General features: G+C 37.0%; 1 protein-coding gene across 2 annotated transcripts in view; it reads right to left on the reverse strand.

Moving 5' to 3' along the window:
* Positions 1-1,089: 1,089 nt before the first annotated feature.
* Positions 1,090-19,430, reverse strand: part of si:dkey-119f1.1 — a 136,501-nt gene continuing 118,160 nt past the window's right edge. Inside the window, exons 18-27 of one of the 2 annotated variants that reach the window (XM_005163235.6) lie at positions 18,499-18,634; positions 18,313-18,393; positions 18,059-18,229; positions 13,702-13,839; positions 13,462-13,607; positions 8,868-8,993; positions 6,927-7,032; positions 5,378-5,530; positions 2,309-2,406; positions 1,090-1,942 (exon numbers count right to left, since the gene is read on the reverse strand). In XM_005163235.6, coding sequence (XP_005163292.1) covers positions 1,846-1,942; positions 2,309-2,406; positions 5,378-5,530; positions 6,927-7,032; positions 8,868-8,993; positions 13,462-13,607; positions 13,702-13,839; positions 18,059-18,229; positions 18,313-18,393; positions 18,499-18,634 — 1,252 coding nt within the window. In that variant the 3' untranslated portion in view covers positions 1,090-1,845. The remainder of the gene's footprint in view (positions 1,943-2,308; positions 2,407-5,377; positions 5,531-6,926; positions 7,033-8,867; positions 8,994-13,461; positions 13,608-13,701; positions 13,840-18,058; positions 18,230-18,312; positions 18,394-18,498; positions 18,635-19,430) is intronic. The other variant, NM_001128334.1, reaches the window with a different exon arrangement.

Here is a 19,430-nt window from a genome sequence, read left to right on the forward strand (position 1 = left end):
ATGCTAACCAATCTGCTTCAAACTTTCAATGGAATATACACATTTCAGTAATAATTACCTCATACAAACACAGCGCACCCAAACACTGCAGTGCTTTTTACTGTTCTCCATAAATTTGTATCGGAGCTGCAGCAATGGATTTCCGTTTGTCATCCTCTGAGAAAACACTTGATGGTCACCTAGTAACGAGAGACACCAGGGGATCACGAGCGGAAAGTCCATAGTAATTAGTCAAGGAATCCATGCGCACGCTTGTCACTCCAGGTCAGAATGACAACACATGTGAAAATGAGTGCAGTTCAGCAGCAGTGAGGAGATTGTAAATAAAAAAGGATGTCAGGTTGTGGCCAGAGTGGCTTTTGGGTTTCTTTTCTTGTGCATCCCAGCCACTAGCACCCCATCTGAAAGCATAGGGGTAATGTAGTCATTTAACTTCATAATTGTAATGTTGCAGTATGTTTTTAAATACTGATGGTTGGTTCCTTTACTTGACAGCTCAGATTTGATTCTTATAATTTGTGTTGTTGACAGAGTATGAGGTTTACTGTATCATTATTATTCGCACCTTACCATTGCACACACTTTGTAAACTTTTATATATCAAGTTTAAGAGTCTCTTTAACACTTGTGTTTATTTTATTATTATCAGATATTTTGCTTAAATATTTTTGTTTTTGACTTAATCTCCCTAAATGTATTGTTAAAAAATATTCATTAATTATCGATCCCGAATGATATGAAACACGATATTGTGATGTATTTTTTGGCAATATCGCCCAGCCCTAATTCAACCTTTCATGTTCTGTTAACCCATTAACAGCACACATTGAATCAAACCAAATCAAGCCACAGATGCTTTTTTTTTAGTTTGAACTAGGAAACAACTGAATTTATTTTTTTAAACACCCAATGGAAAAAATAAAACAGTGAAAGATTGAAAATTGTAATTAAAACATTAACATTAAACAATCACCAGTCAATAAGTGACATATTTAACCAAATATAAATGCAAATAACATTGCAATCGCATTGATATAAGAAAATATAAAAACTACTGTATTAGGAAAATGTAAAGTGCTAAACAGGATGTGACATTTTGGTTTTTAATAACTATTTAGACTAGAAACGAACACTTTAAAATGACACGTTTGGAAAAGAAACGCCTGTAAACATTTTTGCAATAGAGATCAAAGTGCAAAGATCTAAAGATTTGATAAAGTGCAAAGATCTAAACCACATTCTGAAAACATTTGTTTTATTAGTGCTGTTTAACAATTAATAATACCTAAATCAAATACAAGATAAAAGTCGGCATCTGTGTGTGTGTGTGTGTATATATATATATATATATATATATATATATATATATATATATATATATATATATATACACACACACACACATACACATACGCACACATATATATGTATGTATATATATGTATAAACACACACACACTCACATATATATGTATAAATAAATGTGCACACATTCATGTATATAAAGTATATTTATGTTTATACAAACAAATAAATACATACATATACATAAATATTTTTAACTACATATACGTTTGCACATTTATATATACATAACCAGTATATGGAGGCATATAATGTAAACACAAACATAATATTTTGTACGCAATTACTCAGTGTTAATCGTTAAACAGCACTAAAGCATACTTGAATTTAAATTCTGGATTAATACAAAAGCCTGCCTCTTATATCAAAGGTAATATGAATATGCAGCCTTCATAACAGAGCCTTGATGTCGCTTTGGGTTGTTTGTGTGTGTGTGCGCGTTATTGGGTTTGCCTCATACAAATCAGATGGTCAGAAACATCACTCTGGGTTCCTCTGGCTAAAAGGAAGAGCAGAATGGCCACGTTCTGGGTCGTTTAGTCGCAGGACGCGGATCAGGCTGTTTATTGGAAGCGAACTGGAAAAAAGAAATGGAAAAACTCTTTTGTTAGGAGTCAAAGAACATTTATCTTCATTCTTGGACATGAAACATATGAGCAACTCCAGGCAAATGTCAACCTTGAGGTGAGCATAATAGTGAAACCCTTTCTAGGTTTTTTGTTTAGGCTTGTGTTTTACAGTACTGCAGAAATACTCAAAAAAGTGTGCGAATCGCGCCACAGCATGTCTATTCACATCTTTGTATTGAATTAACAAGTAAATCACTCACGCTTGATGCTTCATCTTTGTCTATTACAAGCACAAATGAGCTCCTATATTAACACGTGTTTCATGAATCTTCTAACATTCGAATCTGTGTAGTGTAAATTTCCATAAGCTTTACCTCATGTTCTGCGGTGTGAGGAAAATGAACTGTCTGTAGCGCTGGCTGGCTGCGATCTTCAGCATCATGTCCATAGAAATCCTCCGGTTCACCATGTCCTGGAAGAAACACACACTTTAGTCACCTGATTCTCGTTAGTAGCCATGACAAACACATTTTTGTATTCCCACAATGCTCTCGACTCTTAAACGGATGGTTCACCCAAAAATGAAAATGACTCCTGATTTGCTCGGCCACATGTTTTTCGAAACAAGAGTTTCTTTCTCCTGTTTATCAACAAATAGGATTTTTTTTTAGGAATGCTGGAATGCAGACAGTTGGCTGCAGCCATTAACTTCCATAGTAGGACATCAACAATATAGAAGTCTGTGTTTTCGATAAGGTTTCAGTCAAACAGTTGTAGTTAACAATCGTTTGACTACAAACCCTATCAAAAACATCTTCTTTTGTGTTCAACAGAGTAAATTCTGATTGAAATTCTGATTCTAATTAAGGCCCCGTTTACACTAATGCGCTTTCGTATTAAAACTAATAAGTTTTGCTACAGTTACGCCATCCGTCCACACTACGCCGGAGTTTTCGAGCGCCGAAAAAGAGAGTGTTTTTAAAACGCTGAAGAGGCCGTTTTCATTCTAAAACACTGCTGCTCCATCCAGTGTGGATGGGGGGAAAACAGAGACATCTGAAAACGGAGGTGGGGCTGCAGACATTTGCCTCTCTGATTGGGGCTTTTCCTCAATATTAAGTAGCTCACACACAGTTAAAGTTCTGCACCCTCTCCTTCTAAGTTCAGACTTCGCAAATTTAATATGGAAAACAGACTCCCGAGAACATGTTGGGTAAATCTTCGAAGGGAACAGTGTACTTTATAACCTCATTCACATCACCCTGGCTACGTACGTTGTTTCACTTTCTTAACAATAAAATGAAAACATAATATAAGGACCTGCTAGTTTCATTTTGATATTACCAACTTAACAGACAGCAGAAATGTTGAGGCGTCGTGCTGCATATACGAGCGTCATCTTTATTGTATGCATATTTATAACAAAACTTAGCCATTAACATCACTGCCTTCTTTCTTTCTCAGTAAAAATACGAAACATACCCTCTCTTTTGCTGAAAATCTAATTTAATAATCAATAATGGTCATAATAAAATTATAATGTACAATAAGTTTATACATTTTTATACATTATGGGTAGGGCCACCTGGAATCTGCGCGTGCAGATTTTTAGCCCATCATTAACTCTGTTTATTTACTTGAGTAAATGTGTGTAAATCTATATTTATTCAGTTTTTTTTTATTAATTTCAGTAATATTATTGACTAATGTGAAAATGTTCATCTGATTTATGTACAATGCAGTTTGTACAGTAATATTTTCTGTCTTTTACTAGAGATATTATATGACAAACTTGCTTTATTTACCAAATAAAGTAAATCTAATTGGGTTTCCATTTTAAACATTAAATAAAAGTTATAGATAAAATATTATTTTTTATTTCATATATTAAGGTTTTAGTTATGATACTCCCAAAAAAATTCCGCAGAAATCCGCAGACTTTTACCAAAATTCTCTGCAGAAATAGCAAAAAACGTTCGCAGACTCCGTCAGGCCCTAATTATGGGAAATAAAGGCAAGCAATCAGTCAATATACAGAATGTACATGGTTACATTAACTATTAACTAATATCAAAGCTCAGCCAAAACATGTTACCTGAGAACAATAATAGATGTAAAAGACCAAAGCCGGGGAATATGTCTTTAGATAAAGACAACAAGATAAATTAAATATCATGTTTAACAAATATAGTGAGATTAGATCTAGCGGTAGATCCTGGCTAGATATGCTACAGCGCATGCCAGTGTGTGTGTGTGTCACGTGATGTGTGTTTTCATTGGTGTGGTGTAGATGGAGAGTTGTTCAGAAATGCTGGGTGAAACGCTAGTGTGGACGTGGATCGTTTTCATTCTAAAATGCCGTTTTAAAACTAAAACGTAATAGTGTAAACGGGGCCTAAGTAAATATATAGATTGATGGCTTTGTTCTAAATCTAAGCTTAAAACGGTTATAATGTTGCATTTTTTTCTTAAAGGGCTATGAAACCCCCATGTCTCAGCAGGTTGTTTTCACACCTCTAGTTTAAAAAAATTCAGGAAAGTGGGTGTGTCCAGCTTTGTTACTGTGTTTCCACGACCCACAGTATTTAGCCGTTAATGAAGGGTCGTTTGTGTTTGTTTCCATGAACCACGGGGTTTGTTGCATGTTTTCCCCATCAATGTTGTCAGGGGCGATACAACAAAGCTGTTTATGTGCAGCAAGCATTTTTGTCAGGAGAGCAGTACGAGACTTGGAAAATGGCAGACTTTGTCTTTTATCAGGAGTTCGTTCCCATTTCGACACATCGCCGTGCTGCTGTGTTCGCCTAAATCCTCTAGATTACCAGCAGTGCTAATGGTTAAAATAGACAGGGCAAGAGACCTGCTGCACTGAGCCTGCATTCAAACCTATGATTCAGACCCGGAGATTGAGGGAGAAGTCCTCATTTATAGTGTTTATATGAACACGATTATCTTTATAATGATATAAATTGTGGTTATCTGTATATCAAATTACGAATAACAAATGTAGCATTTAAATTACTGTTTATTTCTTTGCATTTTAACTTTGTAAACTATTAAATCATGGGTCATCAATTTTGTGAGCCGACTGACAACCAGTTGTTCGCTCCCCTCCTCGCCTCCTCCACTGGCCACGCCCACCCCTGCCCTTTGCTCGGAGCTCCACGCCCATAATGATGCATCTTTTGAAAAAAATCTAAGGTGAACCTGAACTGAAAGTGGGGGGTGTCATGGCTCTTTAACACACCTGATTCAGATCATCAGCTCGTTAAAGGAGAGATTCCTGAACTGATCCTTGTGTGTCGAGTAAGTGAGACATACAAAATGTGCAGGATGGGGGGTCTGGAATTGAGAACCACTGTTCTAAAGAATACAAGTCTTCACACAATACACACTTGCTGTGCGAGATACAGTCTAACCAGGTTATTTTTGTTTTTTTGTACCATATAGACATCAAACTCATCCAAGGCACGGAAAGGAACTTCAGCAATTTCCCACAGTGACAGGACGAAGCACACGGTGGAAAACGAACGCTCTCCTCCAGATAGCGAACGCATGTCACTCAGATCAGCCTTCCCACCCTCTCCTGGCTGAACCTGAAGGGAAAAAAACACATAATCATCATCACGAAAAAAAAAAAAAAGCATTGTGTCAAGGGTGCAAAAAGACCACAATTTATAATTATAAAATATGATTGTAAATTCACCCAAAAATTTAAAATCTGTCATCATTTACTCACCCTTCATTTTCTCAAAATATATTTAAGTTTCAAATTTGAGAATTTGGGATGATTTTAAGGGCTCAAGCCATTTTAAGGATCTGCTATCAGTTCTGGAGAATTATTGCTGAATAAACTTTATTTAAAGCAGGGGTTCCCAAGCTTTTCTGCCTGCGACCCCCAAAATGACCCCCAATATCCTCTGAGGTGGTTATAAATACAAAAACCTTGCATGTGATGGCGCACACACACCAATAGACCCAAGTCTATTCTTCGTTTAATTTTTTAATGTATGCAAGTGCTGTAAATGGGCCAGAAAGTTTAACCTGGTGTTATAAAATCAATCTGCCGCATATGACACTATTGCTGCATCTTTAATATAATGTAATCACCCCAGGGGTCGCAATCCAACAGAACTAGTAACTATAAGCTACTATAGTAACTATAAAGTATATAGTAACTATAAACAACTATTTTTTCTCTTCAGTAGGTTATGGATAAAAGATGGTAATTCTTATGGTTTAATAAAAATAAATAGATTTTTTGGAAATCACCAGGCGACCCCCCTCCCTTTCATTATCATGCGACCCTCGGGGGCTCCCAACACCCACTTTGAGAAGCACGTATTTATAGTAGCATAATTTAACTGACCAACCTTTTCTAATTTGCGATATTTGATATTTATCCGCACAGTTAACAATCTCACATGAGAAATGCTTGTGTTTCCGGCGAGCGTGTCATGTATAAAAGCCTTCACAGTTCTCGGGATATTGAGGGCAATCCTAGTATTTTTTTTCAACTGAAAGGAGCATAATAAAGAGATCCCGACTTCTGTCAGAAAATGTTGATTTTTCTTCAGAAGAATGGTTAAAAACCATTCACTCTTCACACTTAAATCATTGTACATTCTTTTACAGGAAAAAAATATTTATTTTAACAATTATACGTTTCATTTCATTTTACATTAAAAACTTAATAATAAAATAAAGTGTTTTTAATTCTATTTAAGTTGTATTTTGCTTTTTTTCATAAAAAAAAACACTACAAAAAGTACCGATAAGAGAACCATTAAAGTACCGAACCGATAAGTGGTATCAATAAAAGTAGTAATACCAATAAAACCTTAACGATACCCATCCCTAGTTACAACATCTATTCTAAAACACCAACCCCAAAGACATTCAGGATATTAAAAGATTTAAATATAATAATGCATCTACACATAACACATTTAAGTCATGGAGAAAAAAGCTACTTCAGTGATGAATCCTTACTGATATGGAGAGAATCTCATTCTTGTGGTCAAAGATCATCTTCCCTTTATATCCTCTCTGAGACAGCATCGAGTGAAAGTTGTATTTGCAGCGTACAGATAGATACCTGAAAACACAAACAAACACACCTTGATAGCCAAAAAAAATGATGGAAACCTGTTACCCATAGTTGTTTATCCCACTATGGAAGTCAATGGTTACAGGTTTTCAGGAAGTAAATTAAATAAGTAAAACTTTAGTTTTGGGTGAACTATTGCTTTAACATAAGCATTTAATGACTCTAAATTTAGTGTATTAGCATTAAAGTGGACCTATTATGCTTAAATCACTTTTATAAGGGATTTACACAAAGTTGTGTAGCAACAGTGTGTGAATACATCCAGTCTCTAATGGTAAAAGTTAATTAATTCTAGCTTTTATAATCACACTAAATAAAAAAAGTCTGCAGAAACACTGATTGACATTCTCCCTTTGTACGTGTCATCAGAGGGAAAAGCCCCACCCATTAGTGACAATCTCTACCTCAGGGGTGCTCAATCCTGTTCCTGGAGATCTACCTTCCTGTACAGTTTAGCTCCTACCCTGATCAAACCCACCTGAACCAATTAATTAGGACCTGAAATCCACTTGATAATTACAGACAGGTGTGTTTGATAAGGGTTGCAACTGAAATCTGCAGGAAGGTAGATCTCAAGGAACAGGATTGAGCACCCCTGCTCTACCTTATTAGCATAGATAGCCCTAAGTGAAAAGCAGCCATCCGCTAGTTTTTACACTGTACCTGTTGAAGATAAAAGCCCCTTTCACACAGTGATACCGGTAAATATATGGAAAATTTCCGGAACGACTTTACCGGTAAATTCAAAAAAGTGCTGTTCACTCAGGCGAGAACGTTACGGAAATTTTCCAGAAAAGAGCATTCACACATCCATTCCAAAATACCGGTAAATTCTGACATCATTAACCAGAAATGAGCTCTAAATGGCTGCGCTTGTATTTGTAAACATTTGACTGCATCACAAACTCTGTGGATGGATCAGTATTGTGAACAACTTCGATGAAAACATATAGAGAAACACTTTCGCATGTCGAGATTTACATGATATGCGTGTGTGCTGGCGCTCATGGGCTGTTTCACGGGCACATGCAAAGCTTGAAAGTAAACAAACAACGGCTTACCATAAGCATCTTATCGATAATTAATTACACGGTTGGCATTAAGATGAACATATAAGCATTATCTGACTAATTTCTAGCAGCTAAATGTGTCTGAAAAAATATTTAAAGGCTTTTATTCTCATAAACCGTGCGGACGTGAATGCGTCTGACTGTTCTGATTGGCTAAAGCAGACGTCTCACGTCAGCACGTTCTAGACGTGCACGCACTCTTTCAGGGAATCTTCCTTCTGCGTTCACACAGCGCAGCATTCCGGCAAATTACCAGTAATGTTACAACTTCTCTTTCCGGAAAATAGCCAGAACAAATTTACCGGTATTTTCAAAAAGGGCCTGTTCACACATACACACCATTCCGGAAAATTGGCGGTAATTTTCCGGAAAGGTGTGTATGTGTGAAAGGGGCTAATGTCAGCGACTAAGAGGTCTTATGAATGTCGAGTTTTAGAACGCAGAAAGGCATTTGTAGCTCCGCCCTCTTTTGAAAATGGGGACAGGGAGAACAATCTCATATGAATGTAAAGCAACAGTCACCAGAAGCTGCTGCGGATTTTAAATTCAGTGTAAGATATTTCCCACTGAAGTGAATACTGAGGTAGGGTTTTATTCTTGCACTCCTCCTCTCATCTTTCACTCACAAAAACTATTGTTTGGAGGGGTGTGGCTAAACTTTTTTTTCACCCAATCCAAACAAACTGACGTCGTCAGTGAGTTAACTAACATTTATCAGAACCAGACAATCCTGTAACGAAGAATAAAACTTACATTCTCATTTCAGCGTAAACGTTGTGCCTGGTGGTCATGATCTTAGATAACTGATGGATGAACGCATCCAGACCCTTCACCTGGCGGGATATTTTACCAAACTTCTCCCTCGCCTCATGGTACTCTCTAGAGGCAAAGAAATGAAAACATCAAAAGTGCAACATCATAACAAATACACCACACTTTATGAATATGCAGGGTAAAACACCTCAAAAAAACCATTACATGTGTTACTGATTACATGAGATAAAATGTATCTTTTCTATGTTAAAAGGAGTTTTTATCTGACCATCTGAGACAGCAACACATAATATTTCTAATTTAGAAACCGTTTCTAGTTCTGCAAAGTTGCAGCAAAACTAATACTTACGTGCTTTGTTCAGTGTCAAATGCTACCAATGTGAGTTTAAACACCATTTATTGTGACATTTATTGCCATGCTATTAAAAGAAGCAGCAGATTCACCTTAGATCTTGAAAAACAACAACTAGCAAAGGGTTTGAAAATGAGTCATTCTGCTGCTTTTCATTAAGACTACTACTACATAAACAACTATTACTTCAACCATTACTACTATTACTACTACCACCACCACCACCACCACCACTACGACTGCTAGCACTACAACAACAACTTCTTCTTCTACTACTACTTCAACCATTACTACTTCTATTACTTCAACAACAACTACTACTACCACTAGCACCGCCACTACTACTGCTAGCATTACAATTACAACTACTTCTACTACAACAACTTAACTACTACTTCAACCATTACTATTTCTATTACTTCAACAACAACAATTACTACTACCACTAGCACCGCCACTACTACTGCTAGCATTACAATTACAACTTTCTCTACTACTACAACTTAACTACTACTTCAACCATCACTACTACTACGACTTCAACAACTACTTCTACTACTATGAAGACTACTACTACTGCTAGCACTACAATTACAACAACTACAACTTCTTTTTCTACTACTACTTCAACCATTACTATTTCTATTACTTCAACAACAACAACTACTACTACCACTAGCACCGCCACTACTACTGCTAGCATTACAATTACAACTACAACTTCTACTACTACAACTTAAACAACTACTACTTCAACCATCACTGCTACTACGACTTCAACAACAACTAGTTCTACGACGACGACAACTACTGCTAGCCCTACAATTACAACTACAACTTCTTTTTCTACTACTACTTCAACCATTACTATTTCTATTACTTCAACAACAACAACTACTACTACCACTAGCACCGCCACTACTACTGCTAGCATTACAATTACAACTTCTACTACTACAACTTAACTACTACTTCAACCATCACTACTACTACGACTTCAACAACAATTACTTCTACTACGACGATGACTACTACTACTGCTAGAACTATAATTACAACAACTACAACTTCTTTTTCTACTACTTCAACCATTACTATTTATATTACTTTAACAACAACAACTACTACTACCACTAGCAACGCCACTACTACTGCTAGCATTACAATTACAACATCAAACTTCTACTACTACAACTTAAACAACTACTACTTCAACCATCACTACTACTACGACTTCAACAACAACTACTTCTACTACGACGATGACTACTACTACTGCTAGCACTACAATTACAACAACTACAACTTCTTTTTCTACTACTTCAACAACAACTAACACCACCACCACTATTACTGTTAGCACTACAGCTACAACAACTACAACTTGTTCTTCTTCACCGACTACTTCAACCATTACTACTTCTATTACTTCAACCAGAACAACTGCTACTACTACCACCACCACTACTAATGCTAGCACTACAACTACAACTTCTTTTTCTACTACTACTTCAACCATTACTACTACTTTTACTTCAACAACAACTACTACCACCACAACTATTACTGTTAGCACAACAGCTACAACAACTACAACTTGTCCTCCTTCTACGACTACTTCGACCATTACTACTTCTATTACATCAACAACAACTGCTACTACTACCACCACCGCCACTACTACTGCTAGCATTACAATCACAACAACTAAAACTTCTTCTACTATTACTTCAACCATTACTACTACCACAAAAAACAATGCCACTACTACAGCTAGCCCTACAACCACTACAAATACTACTTCTACCATTACTACTACGACTTTAACAACAACTACTACCACCACCACCACGACTACTACTGCTAGCACTACAACAACTACAACTTCTTTTTCTACTACTACTACTTAAACAACTAGTACTTCAACCATTAATACTACTATTACTTCAACAACAACAACTACTACTACCACAACCACCGCCACAACTACAGTTAGCACAACAGCTCCAACAACTACAACTTCTTCTTCTACTACTACAACCACAACCAACACCGCCACTACTACTGCTACTACTACTACTTCAACCATTACTACTTCTACTACTACTACTACCAGGGATGGGCAGTATTATTAATACATGTATTACAAATTACACAATACTATTTTGTATTTGAACTTAATAGGGTTTATGAAAATGGGTTAATGTTTTGTGATGAACAAAACATTATGAAATGGGTAATGTTTACTCATGAACTCACGGAGACTGAGACGGAGAAAATAAAAGCACATGTGCAGGAAAAATCAAAACATTATCTTTAAAATAACAACTTGTATTGAAAATGTTGACAGAGGTTTGTGATAAACGAATTACAGAGGAGCATTAATTAAATGTTTATTTTGTGTGGACCAATCGATTCGATGTATAGGCCTGCTATGTTGACTATTTCTATTTGTCGGGAGAAAAAAAACTTAATCTGAAAAAACAGTCTATGCTGGTTATTTAAAAATGATTCAGTCAGTGTTTTCGCAGCCTAATATTTCTGTAGCCTAATCTAAATTTGTAATTTAAGGGAAAATATTGAGGGCGGCCCTACTATTTTATTATGTTTATTTAGTAGACATATATTCTGTTTTTGTTGTTGGAAACGCTGCAGGTGTGTGAAAATTCTGTTGTTCGCACATCTTAAAATAAATCAATCATAGATATATACATTAGATGTCGCCTGGCCTATTGTTGTCTATTGGACGGAATATGTGAATAGCGCCGCCATCTTGGTACAGGGTAGCACTCCTTTGAAATGAATGCGGGACCAAGGTAGAGTGGAGGACTGTGGCCATCCAAAGCCAGAGTGATACACATATACACATATATCTACGATCGGGAGTTTTCCTGGATGTTAGTATGTAATTTTTTTTTCTAATTACGAAAATTATAATTTTACATCACTTTTCTACATTGATGGATCAGTGATCGCACGGGTTTTCCTGACAAAAAGCTTGTGTTTGTGTGTACAGAAATGTACTATCCACCCTCCTTGTTAAATTTGATCTTATCATGTCTTATCATGTCCTGAAACACAGCTCCTCTCCTGCTTTCACTTCTCATACTGACGGAGGGAGCGATTCGTTTGTGAATGAATCCCCCGAACGACTCTTTCACTAGCTGACAGTAATAAGTTTATGGCACCGCAGCATCTCGTTGTCATTTTTCTTTTGCAATGTTTTTCTGATTTTATTCAACAAAACTAGCATAAGGCGAGTGTTTAGTGCGAGTTGGAGCTGCTATGCCTTATGGTGAATGCAGTAAGTGACTGTCATCATCAATAACGTTACCTGATTATCACAAAAGTTCATAACATACAAAAACAGAAAAAAAACTTAATTATACCAATGAAATGTTCTGCCTTTGTGCTTTGTTTTCTTTGTTTGCTCGTTACTACACCCGTAGACAGCGGTAAAGTTCAGCATCTTCACGTAATAACACTGTCTTGTCTAGTGCGGTTGAATGACATTTTGTAATGGGAGCACTGTACCAATGTGGCGGCGCTAATGACGCATGCTCAGGGTCCCTATGCGATATCTAGTGTATATATCTATGTAAATCAATATTTAAAAATGCAATATTTTACGCATCCGACAAAAAACAGACATGTCAAATAATTATTTTTAAAATAAATGATAATTTAATATTCTGATCGGTTAACAGTTAATATATGATAATGTGGTTGTCTGTTGGGAAGCATCCCTAGTTTGTGTCTATTGAACCAGTCGGAAACTATATATATATATATATATATATATATATATATATATATATATATATTGGCCTTTGAATGGCTGGTCATTCTAAAAAAAATTTAATTGCACAATTGAGAAATTTGGTCGCACATACAACCCAATTGGTCGCACTCTAGAGCCCTGTTTGTGTAAATCTATTTATTAAATGTGCTAAATAATTCCTAAACCATTAACCATTGCATTATAGATGTTGTGTTCAGGCATTCATAAAATCTAAAATAAACATAAATAACTTAAAATGGGATGGACAGAGCTGCAGGATGAGTAAATTGACTGCAAACTTATTTTTTATTAGCTTTAATAATCCTGGAACTTTTTTTCTAGATATTACACACAATTACTAGTTTCTTTAATTAGACTTTTGGGTGAAACACCATCAGCTCACATTCTTTTGAAATACTTCGTGAAGCTTGTAAATGTACCTGACGATGGTGTCTCTGTGTCCCTGTTGGTCCTGCTGTGTATTGATCTTGCTTTTCAGTCGGTTGATCTCGCTGTCCAAACTCTTCGCCGTTCTCCTCACATCCGAGCGCTCTGGGCAGATTTCTGAGGCCTTTGCAATTGCAGCCTGTAAAAAAATAAAATAAAAATAAAAATAATAATAATAAAAAACACACTATTCTTTTCATATTTAAAACTATTTAAAACATATTTTTTTTTACCTGTAATTCCTGCTCCTTCTGATTCAGGCTCGTCTTTAGTGTCTCGATCATTTGCAAGTGGGTTTTTCGTTTTTCCTCATAGTGTTTTCTGTGGTGTTTACTCCTCTCCACCTCCTGATCACTGTTGTTCAAACGCTCCTACATACAATCACGTAAAAACAAAATTGTTTACGGTTTACATCCAAAAAAGGGTAAGCCAAAACATACTGATCGCCCAAACACGTGCCAAACATAAAAAAAAAAACAGAATTACATGTAAAAATTTTCATGACAATTATTGTTTTACTCTGTTATTTGATAGTTGAAAAATTAGGTGCTTGCAACAGCGTCCTATAATAGCTAATCGCACAGACTGTGACGTTGCTTCATTTTTCAAACTTTCTTTTAATATGTTGAACACATTAATAATGGGTTGGGGTGGTATGCATCATGCAAATTTTGGCTTCACTTTAAATTATAATGATGACAGATGAAACCAGATTAAAACCATCAATCATTTTCATAGTAATTGACAAGGCAACAAAACATTGCTGCAACTCTGATACAAGTTTTATTTACGGAGAAAATTTAAAAGCACTGCAGTGTTTGGTTGTTCTGAGTTTGTCTGAGATATTTGCTAATTAGTCTACCAAAATGTGTGTTTCATACAATATGTGAAGCTGATTGGTCAGTTCTTGTCACGTGATTCGCGGTGCACCTGGAAGGTAAGGGCGCATCGCACAGCACTACTACAAATATGTGTGCGCCTCTAACAAACTTGTGCGCAGAAAAGATGCTACATGTAAAGGGCACTGTCATTTGCGATCTCCAGGAGTTGATCACAGACATGCTGGATTCACATGATTTGTTGACGAATAGGTTGCGGATTCATTCCTTGGCAGTACGTGGGTCTTTTCCCTCTCACAAATAAAATTTTCAGAGATGTCTGTTTCTTACTCCTTTTGTTGCTTGTGGGTTAAATTTGGTCATTTGGAGATGTAACCGAGAGAATACGGTCATTTTTTTAAATAATTTTTTTTTTAAATAAAAGATCGTTCAGACTCTGATAATAGATAAAACGGAAATAATTAATGATTTCTTGAGCGGCCTGGTACTAATTGATACACTGACTGGTACCGGTCCGGGGGTTGAGGACCACTGATCTATGTAACAAACTTGTTAGGGGCCAAGCACCGTAGGTGCGTAGGCACCTATTGCTTTCGTTAGTGTTCTTCTTCTTCCGTTTCTTCCGCCGGATTTGAATGGCAGCCCATATAGGCGTATGCAGGAAAGTTGTATAATTTGGCACAATGATAGAGGCCAGTCTCAACATTAATCAGACCAAATATGAAGTCTCAAAATCAAACTCTCTAGCGCCACCACTTGTCCAAACTTTCACGTATGTTTGTTTATCATGATAACTTTTGAACCGAATGGGCTACAATCAAATTTCTTTTTTTCCTCTGATTCCTTGGCTCAGTCCGATTTAAACGCACCCTATGACGTCATTTTCCGTCATGAATTTTTTCGTGCTATTTTACATTTTTCGAAAAACCTATTTGATCGAACTCGTCCTAGGCCGTTTCTCCGATTTTCACCAAAATTGAATTACATGATCTACAGACCATGCCAACCAAAAGTTATGGAATTCAAGTTGATTTGACCAACCGTTTTCGTTTAACTTGCGATCAAATTTTACGAAGAACTTGCGAAAATGGACTTGAGACGATATCTCCGTAACGCATTCACCGATTTACACCAAACTTGGTGTGTGTTATGACAACTAGGGTCTGAGGTTACATGCGGAGTTTCGGCGCACTGCCCCCTAGTGGTCCGGAGATACAAAAAACTTGCTTTTTTGGTTTATAACGCCTCAACCTTTCGTCCGAAACTCATAAAACTGGTCTCATTACATCCGCCAGAGCATGTCGAGCCGAGTGATGTCTGATTTTTACAGGTCAGCCATTTTGGGCATCGACCATTTCGATTTTTGGTCAAAAATGCTATATTTTACCAACACATTCACATATCATTACAAAACATGGTATGCATCTTCAACCCCATGCCCTGAAAGTCCTTAAAAACTTCTGGAGCAGCGCCACCTTTTGGTCAAAAGTGCTTGGCCCCTTAATTGCTGCTTGCAGCTATATTTTTGTATAGTTTTGTTTCTATGTATGTGTGTATCACTCACGCAAAATAAACATATATGATATGTCAAAACAAACTTCACTTTGGATGCGATTAATCTTTGCCCAGAACTAATTGTCAAGGATTAGATACAGCTAATGTTATATTTTAATTGGTTAAAAGTGTTTTATAATTAGTATGTATACATACAGTTGAAGTCAGAATTATTACCCCCCTTTAATTTTATTTTCTGATAATATTTTTTCTTCTGGAAAAAGTCTTATTTGTTTTATTTCGGCAAGAATAAAAGCAGTTTTTATTTTTTTCTAAAACATTTTAAGGTCAAAATTATTAGCCTCTTTAAGCTACTTATTTTTTCAATAGTCTACAGAACAAACCATCATTATGCAATAACTTGCCTAATTAACCTAACCTGCCTAGTTCACCTAATTAACCTAGTTAAGCCTTTAAATGTTGCTTTAAGCTAGAAGTGTCTTGAAAAATATCTAGTCATATATTATTTACTGTAAAAATAAATAAACAAAATAAATTAGTTATTAGAGATGAGTTATTAAAACTATTATGTTATAGTTGTGCTGAAAAAAATCTTCTCTTTGTTAAACAGAAATTGGGGAAAAAAATTTTTAACGGGGGCTAACAGTTCTGACTTCAACTGTATGTCTTTTACGCCCCATTCACACGGGGCGTCAGCGTTAACGCTTCCCATTCACTTTGAACGGGTAAAGTCAGGCATTGCGGAACTGCATTGTGGATCCATCGGCGTCGCTTCAGAGACGTTGCTCGCTGTAGAAGTTGGAACTAGCTCAACTTTAAGCGCCGACGGAAGCGTCAGCCAATTAGATTGATGTATGCAAATACACCAGCTAGACAGTGGCCTATTGGCTACTGAATTACATTGGCTGATGCTTCTATGACGATTGCGCCAGTCCCAACTTCAGACATGCCTTCAGTCAAGCGTTGACGCTGAAGCCCTGTGTGAATGGGGCTTTACATTGTTTTCTCTAGGATTTTTTCCAGCTGTGTTGGCAGGCCTTTTTTTACACAGATCTACCAACTACCTGTGGCGTGATTTCAATGTCAAATGTCGTGAGCGCAGTATTAGAAGTCGAGATCGCATTTATTTGTAGCCTACAGCATGCTGATCCATTTGCTTGCGTGCCGATTTCCTCTGCTCTTGCACAAAACTTCTTGCACGCCCCCTCAAATATATGTCTCTTCAAGAGCGTGCAGATCTTCTTGTGCGCTCTCAAATAAACGCTGCTGAAGTACGATTTAGTTCGTTTATATCTCTGGCATTTATTAAATTTGCTTATAATATTTATGAATGTCTATAATAGACCTAGAGCGATATTAATGCGTCCTGAAGTAAAGTGAAACGGATATACGTCGTGTTTGCTGGCCTCACGCATCATGCACCGGTCAGTCAGCAAGTCAGCATGTCACCTTAAAGGGTTACACAACTGACGCACAGCCCTACGATGGTTACAGAAAAGTTTGCGCCGTTATAATTCACTTACAATTTAATTAGTTTTGGTGCGATAATAAAAAATTTAATGTTTTGAATGAGAAGCCGTAATGTAGCGGTGGCGGGATGAGTTTTGGCGAGGCGCCCCGCCTTGACAGAATAAATGCAGCGGAAACCATGTTTTATCCATCTCTTAGCAACATCTATATATCATTTATCTATCTTTTAGCGCAATATTATGGTTTAGTACCATTATTTATTTATTTACTTCTATAACTTTCTACAAATATTTTTTAATAAAATTCAAATAAAATTAGCATTAATCCAGTATTCATTTTTATTGACCCAATCCATTCTAATTATGCTGGTTAAACCCAAAAAATTTTTATACTTTTGTATACTTTAATATTAACGTTTTATTTTATTTTATTTATTTATTTATTTTATTTTACATTTTTTTTCAACTACCCATGTTCTGCAGGTTGCAATGTCCCGAATTTTTGGTTGCCAATCTTAAGCCAATTGTTATGAGTGCTTTGAGCCAATTTAGAATTTCCCCAACCAGCGCAGAGCCTGGGGACCGTAGTGAGTGCTCCCCAGTCCGTATTACCATTTTATTTACGATGAAGTGACCCTAATAACACCACGTGCTATTTTGTATGCATTATCAAAAAGTAATCTAATGATTGAAAGTCACCCAGATGTTACAGCTCATGAAGAACTGATGATGTCACACGAGTTATTGAATAAAACGTCTTCTCTGACCTTAATGGGCTCAACTTCTTCTACAATGCTGTTCACGGCTTCCTTCTTTTGCCGGAAGACTTTCTCAGCCTCCTCATATTCCTTCTTGCAGGTTTGTGTCTGTCTCCGCAGAGCTTCGAACTCCTCTCCACAAACACTTATGCGTCCGCTCAGCTCCTCCAGTTCCTCCTCCTGAACACCCACACAAAATGAGACGGGTAAATTACACAAATACAAAGGCATATTAATCTTCTTGAAGGAAATTTGTTTGTTACCAGAGGTTTTAGGTCTTCTGATTGAGGTTCCTCCACGTTCTGCAATTCCGTCAACTCTGCCTGAAGTTTCCGGGAACGTTCCTGTTAGCAAAAAAAAAAAAAAAAAAAATGAAATAAATAAATCTTAGGGCACATTTAGTTAAATCTCGATAATGTAGTGATGTGCGCTGCTGGTATTTTAGTAACCTGGACTTTCTTGCGGTCGTCGTAAGCTCTGCGAAGAAGAGTTTGGTTCTGCCTCTCTTCCTCACCGACCTGCTGCATGTCCTGCTGAAAGCGATCCAACTGTGCTCTCTGGGTCTGTAGAGCAGACTGCAAATGTCTGGAAAAAAGAAGACACACATTAGTTTAGGTCACAATTCGTGCTGTTAACAACTGGCTTCGGGCGGGGCGGTAGGTAGCATTGTCGTCTCACAGCAAGAAGGTCGCTGATATGAGCCCCGGCTGGATCAGTTGGCGTTTCTGTGTGGGGTTTGCATGTTCTCCCTGTGTTTACATTTACATTTAGTCATTTAGCAGACGCTTTTATCCAAAGCGAGTGTTAGTGTGGGTTTCCTTCAGGTCGCTCCCTCACAAGTCCAAAGACATGTGGTACAGGTAAATTGAATAAGCTAAACTGTCCGTAGTGTATGTGTGTGAATGAGAGTGTATGGGTGTTTCCCAGTGATAGGTTGCACCAGGAAGGACATCTGCTGCGAAAAACATATGCTGGATAAGTTGATGATTCATTCCGCTGTAGTGACCCCTGATTAATAAAGGGACTAAGCCGAAAATGAATGAATGAGTGAAAATATGTAAAGGCCTAAACACATGCAAGACCATTAAAATATTTGCTCATCTCCAACTCTTGATAGCAGTTCTATGATCGCAGCTCTGGAGACACAGCAGCTCGATGAGAGAGTGGGGATTTGCTTCACTGCTCAATTCATTTAACCTAACATATATAAAGCCTAGAACACCCCTGTGCCTCTCGCGATCTGTTCTCTTGCTCATTCAATTTCATCGTCATGATTTCCGAGGTATTTTATTAAATCCGTGGGCATCACGGCACCACTATAAAGAGGCCTACTCGGAAGAATCACGGAGGTTCCAGGGAGATGCTATACGGTTGGATGGCG

This window comes from Danio rerio, chromosome 2 (assembly GCF_049306965.1).
Source record: "Danio rerio strain Tuebingen ecotype United States chromosome 2, GRCz12tu, whole genome shotgun sequence".
Classification (NCBI taxonomy): Eukaryota; Metazoa; Chordata; class Actinopteri; order Cypriniformes; family Danionidae; genus Danio; species Danio rerio.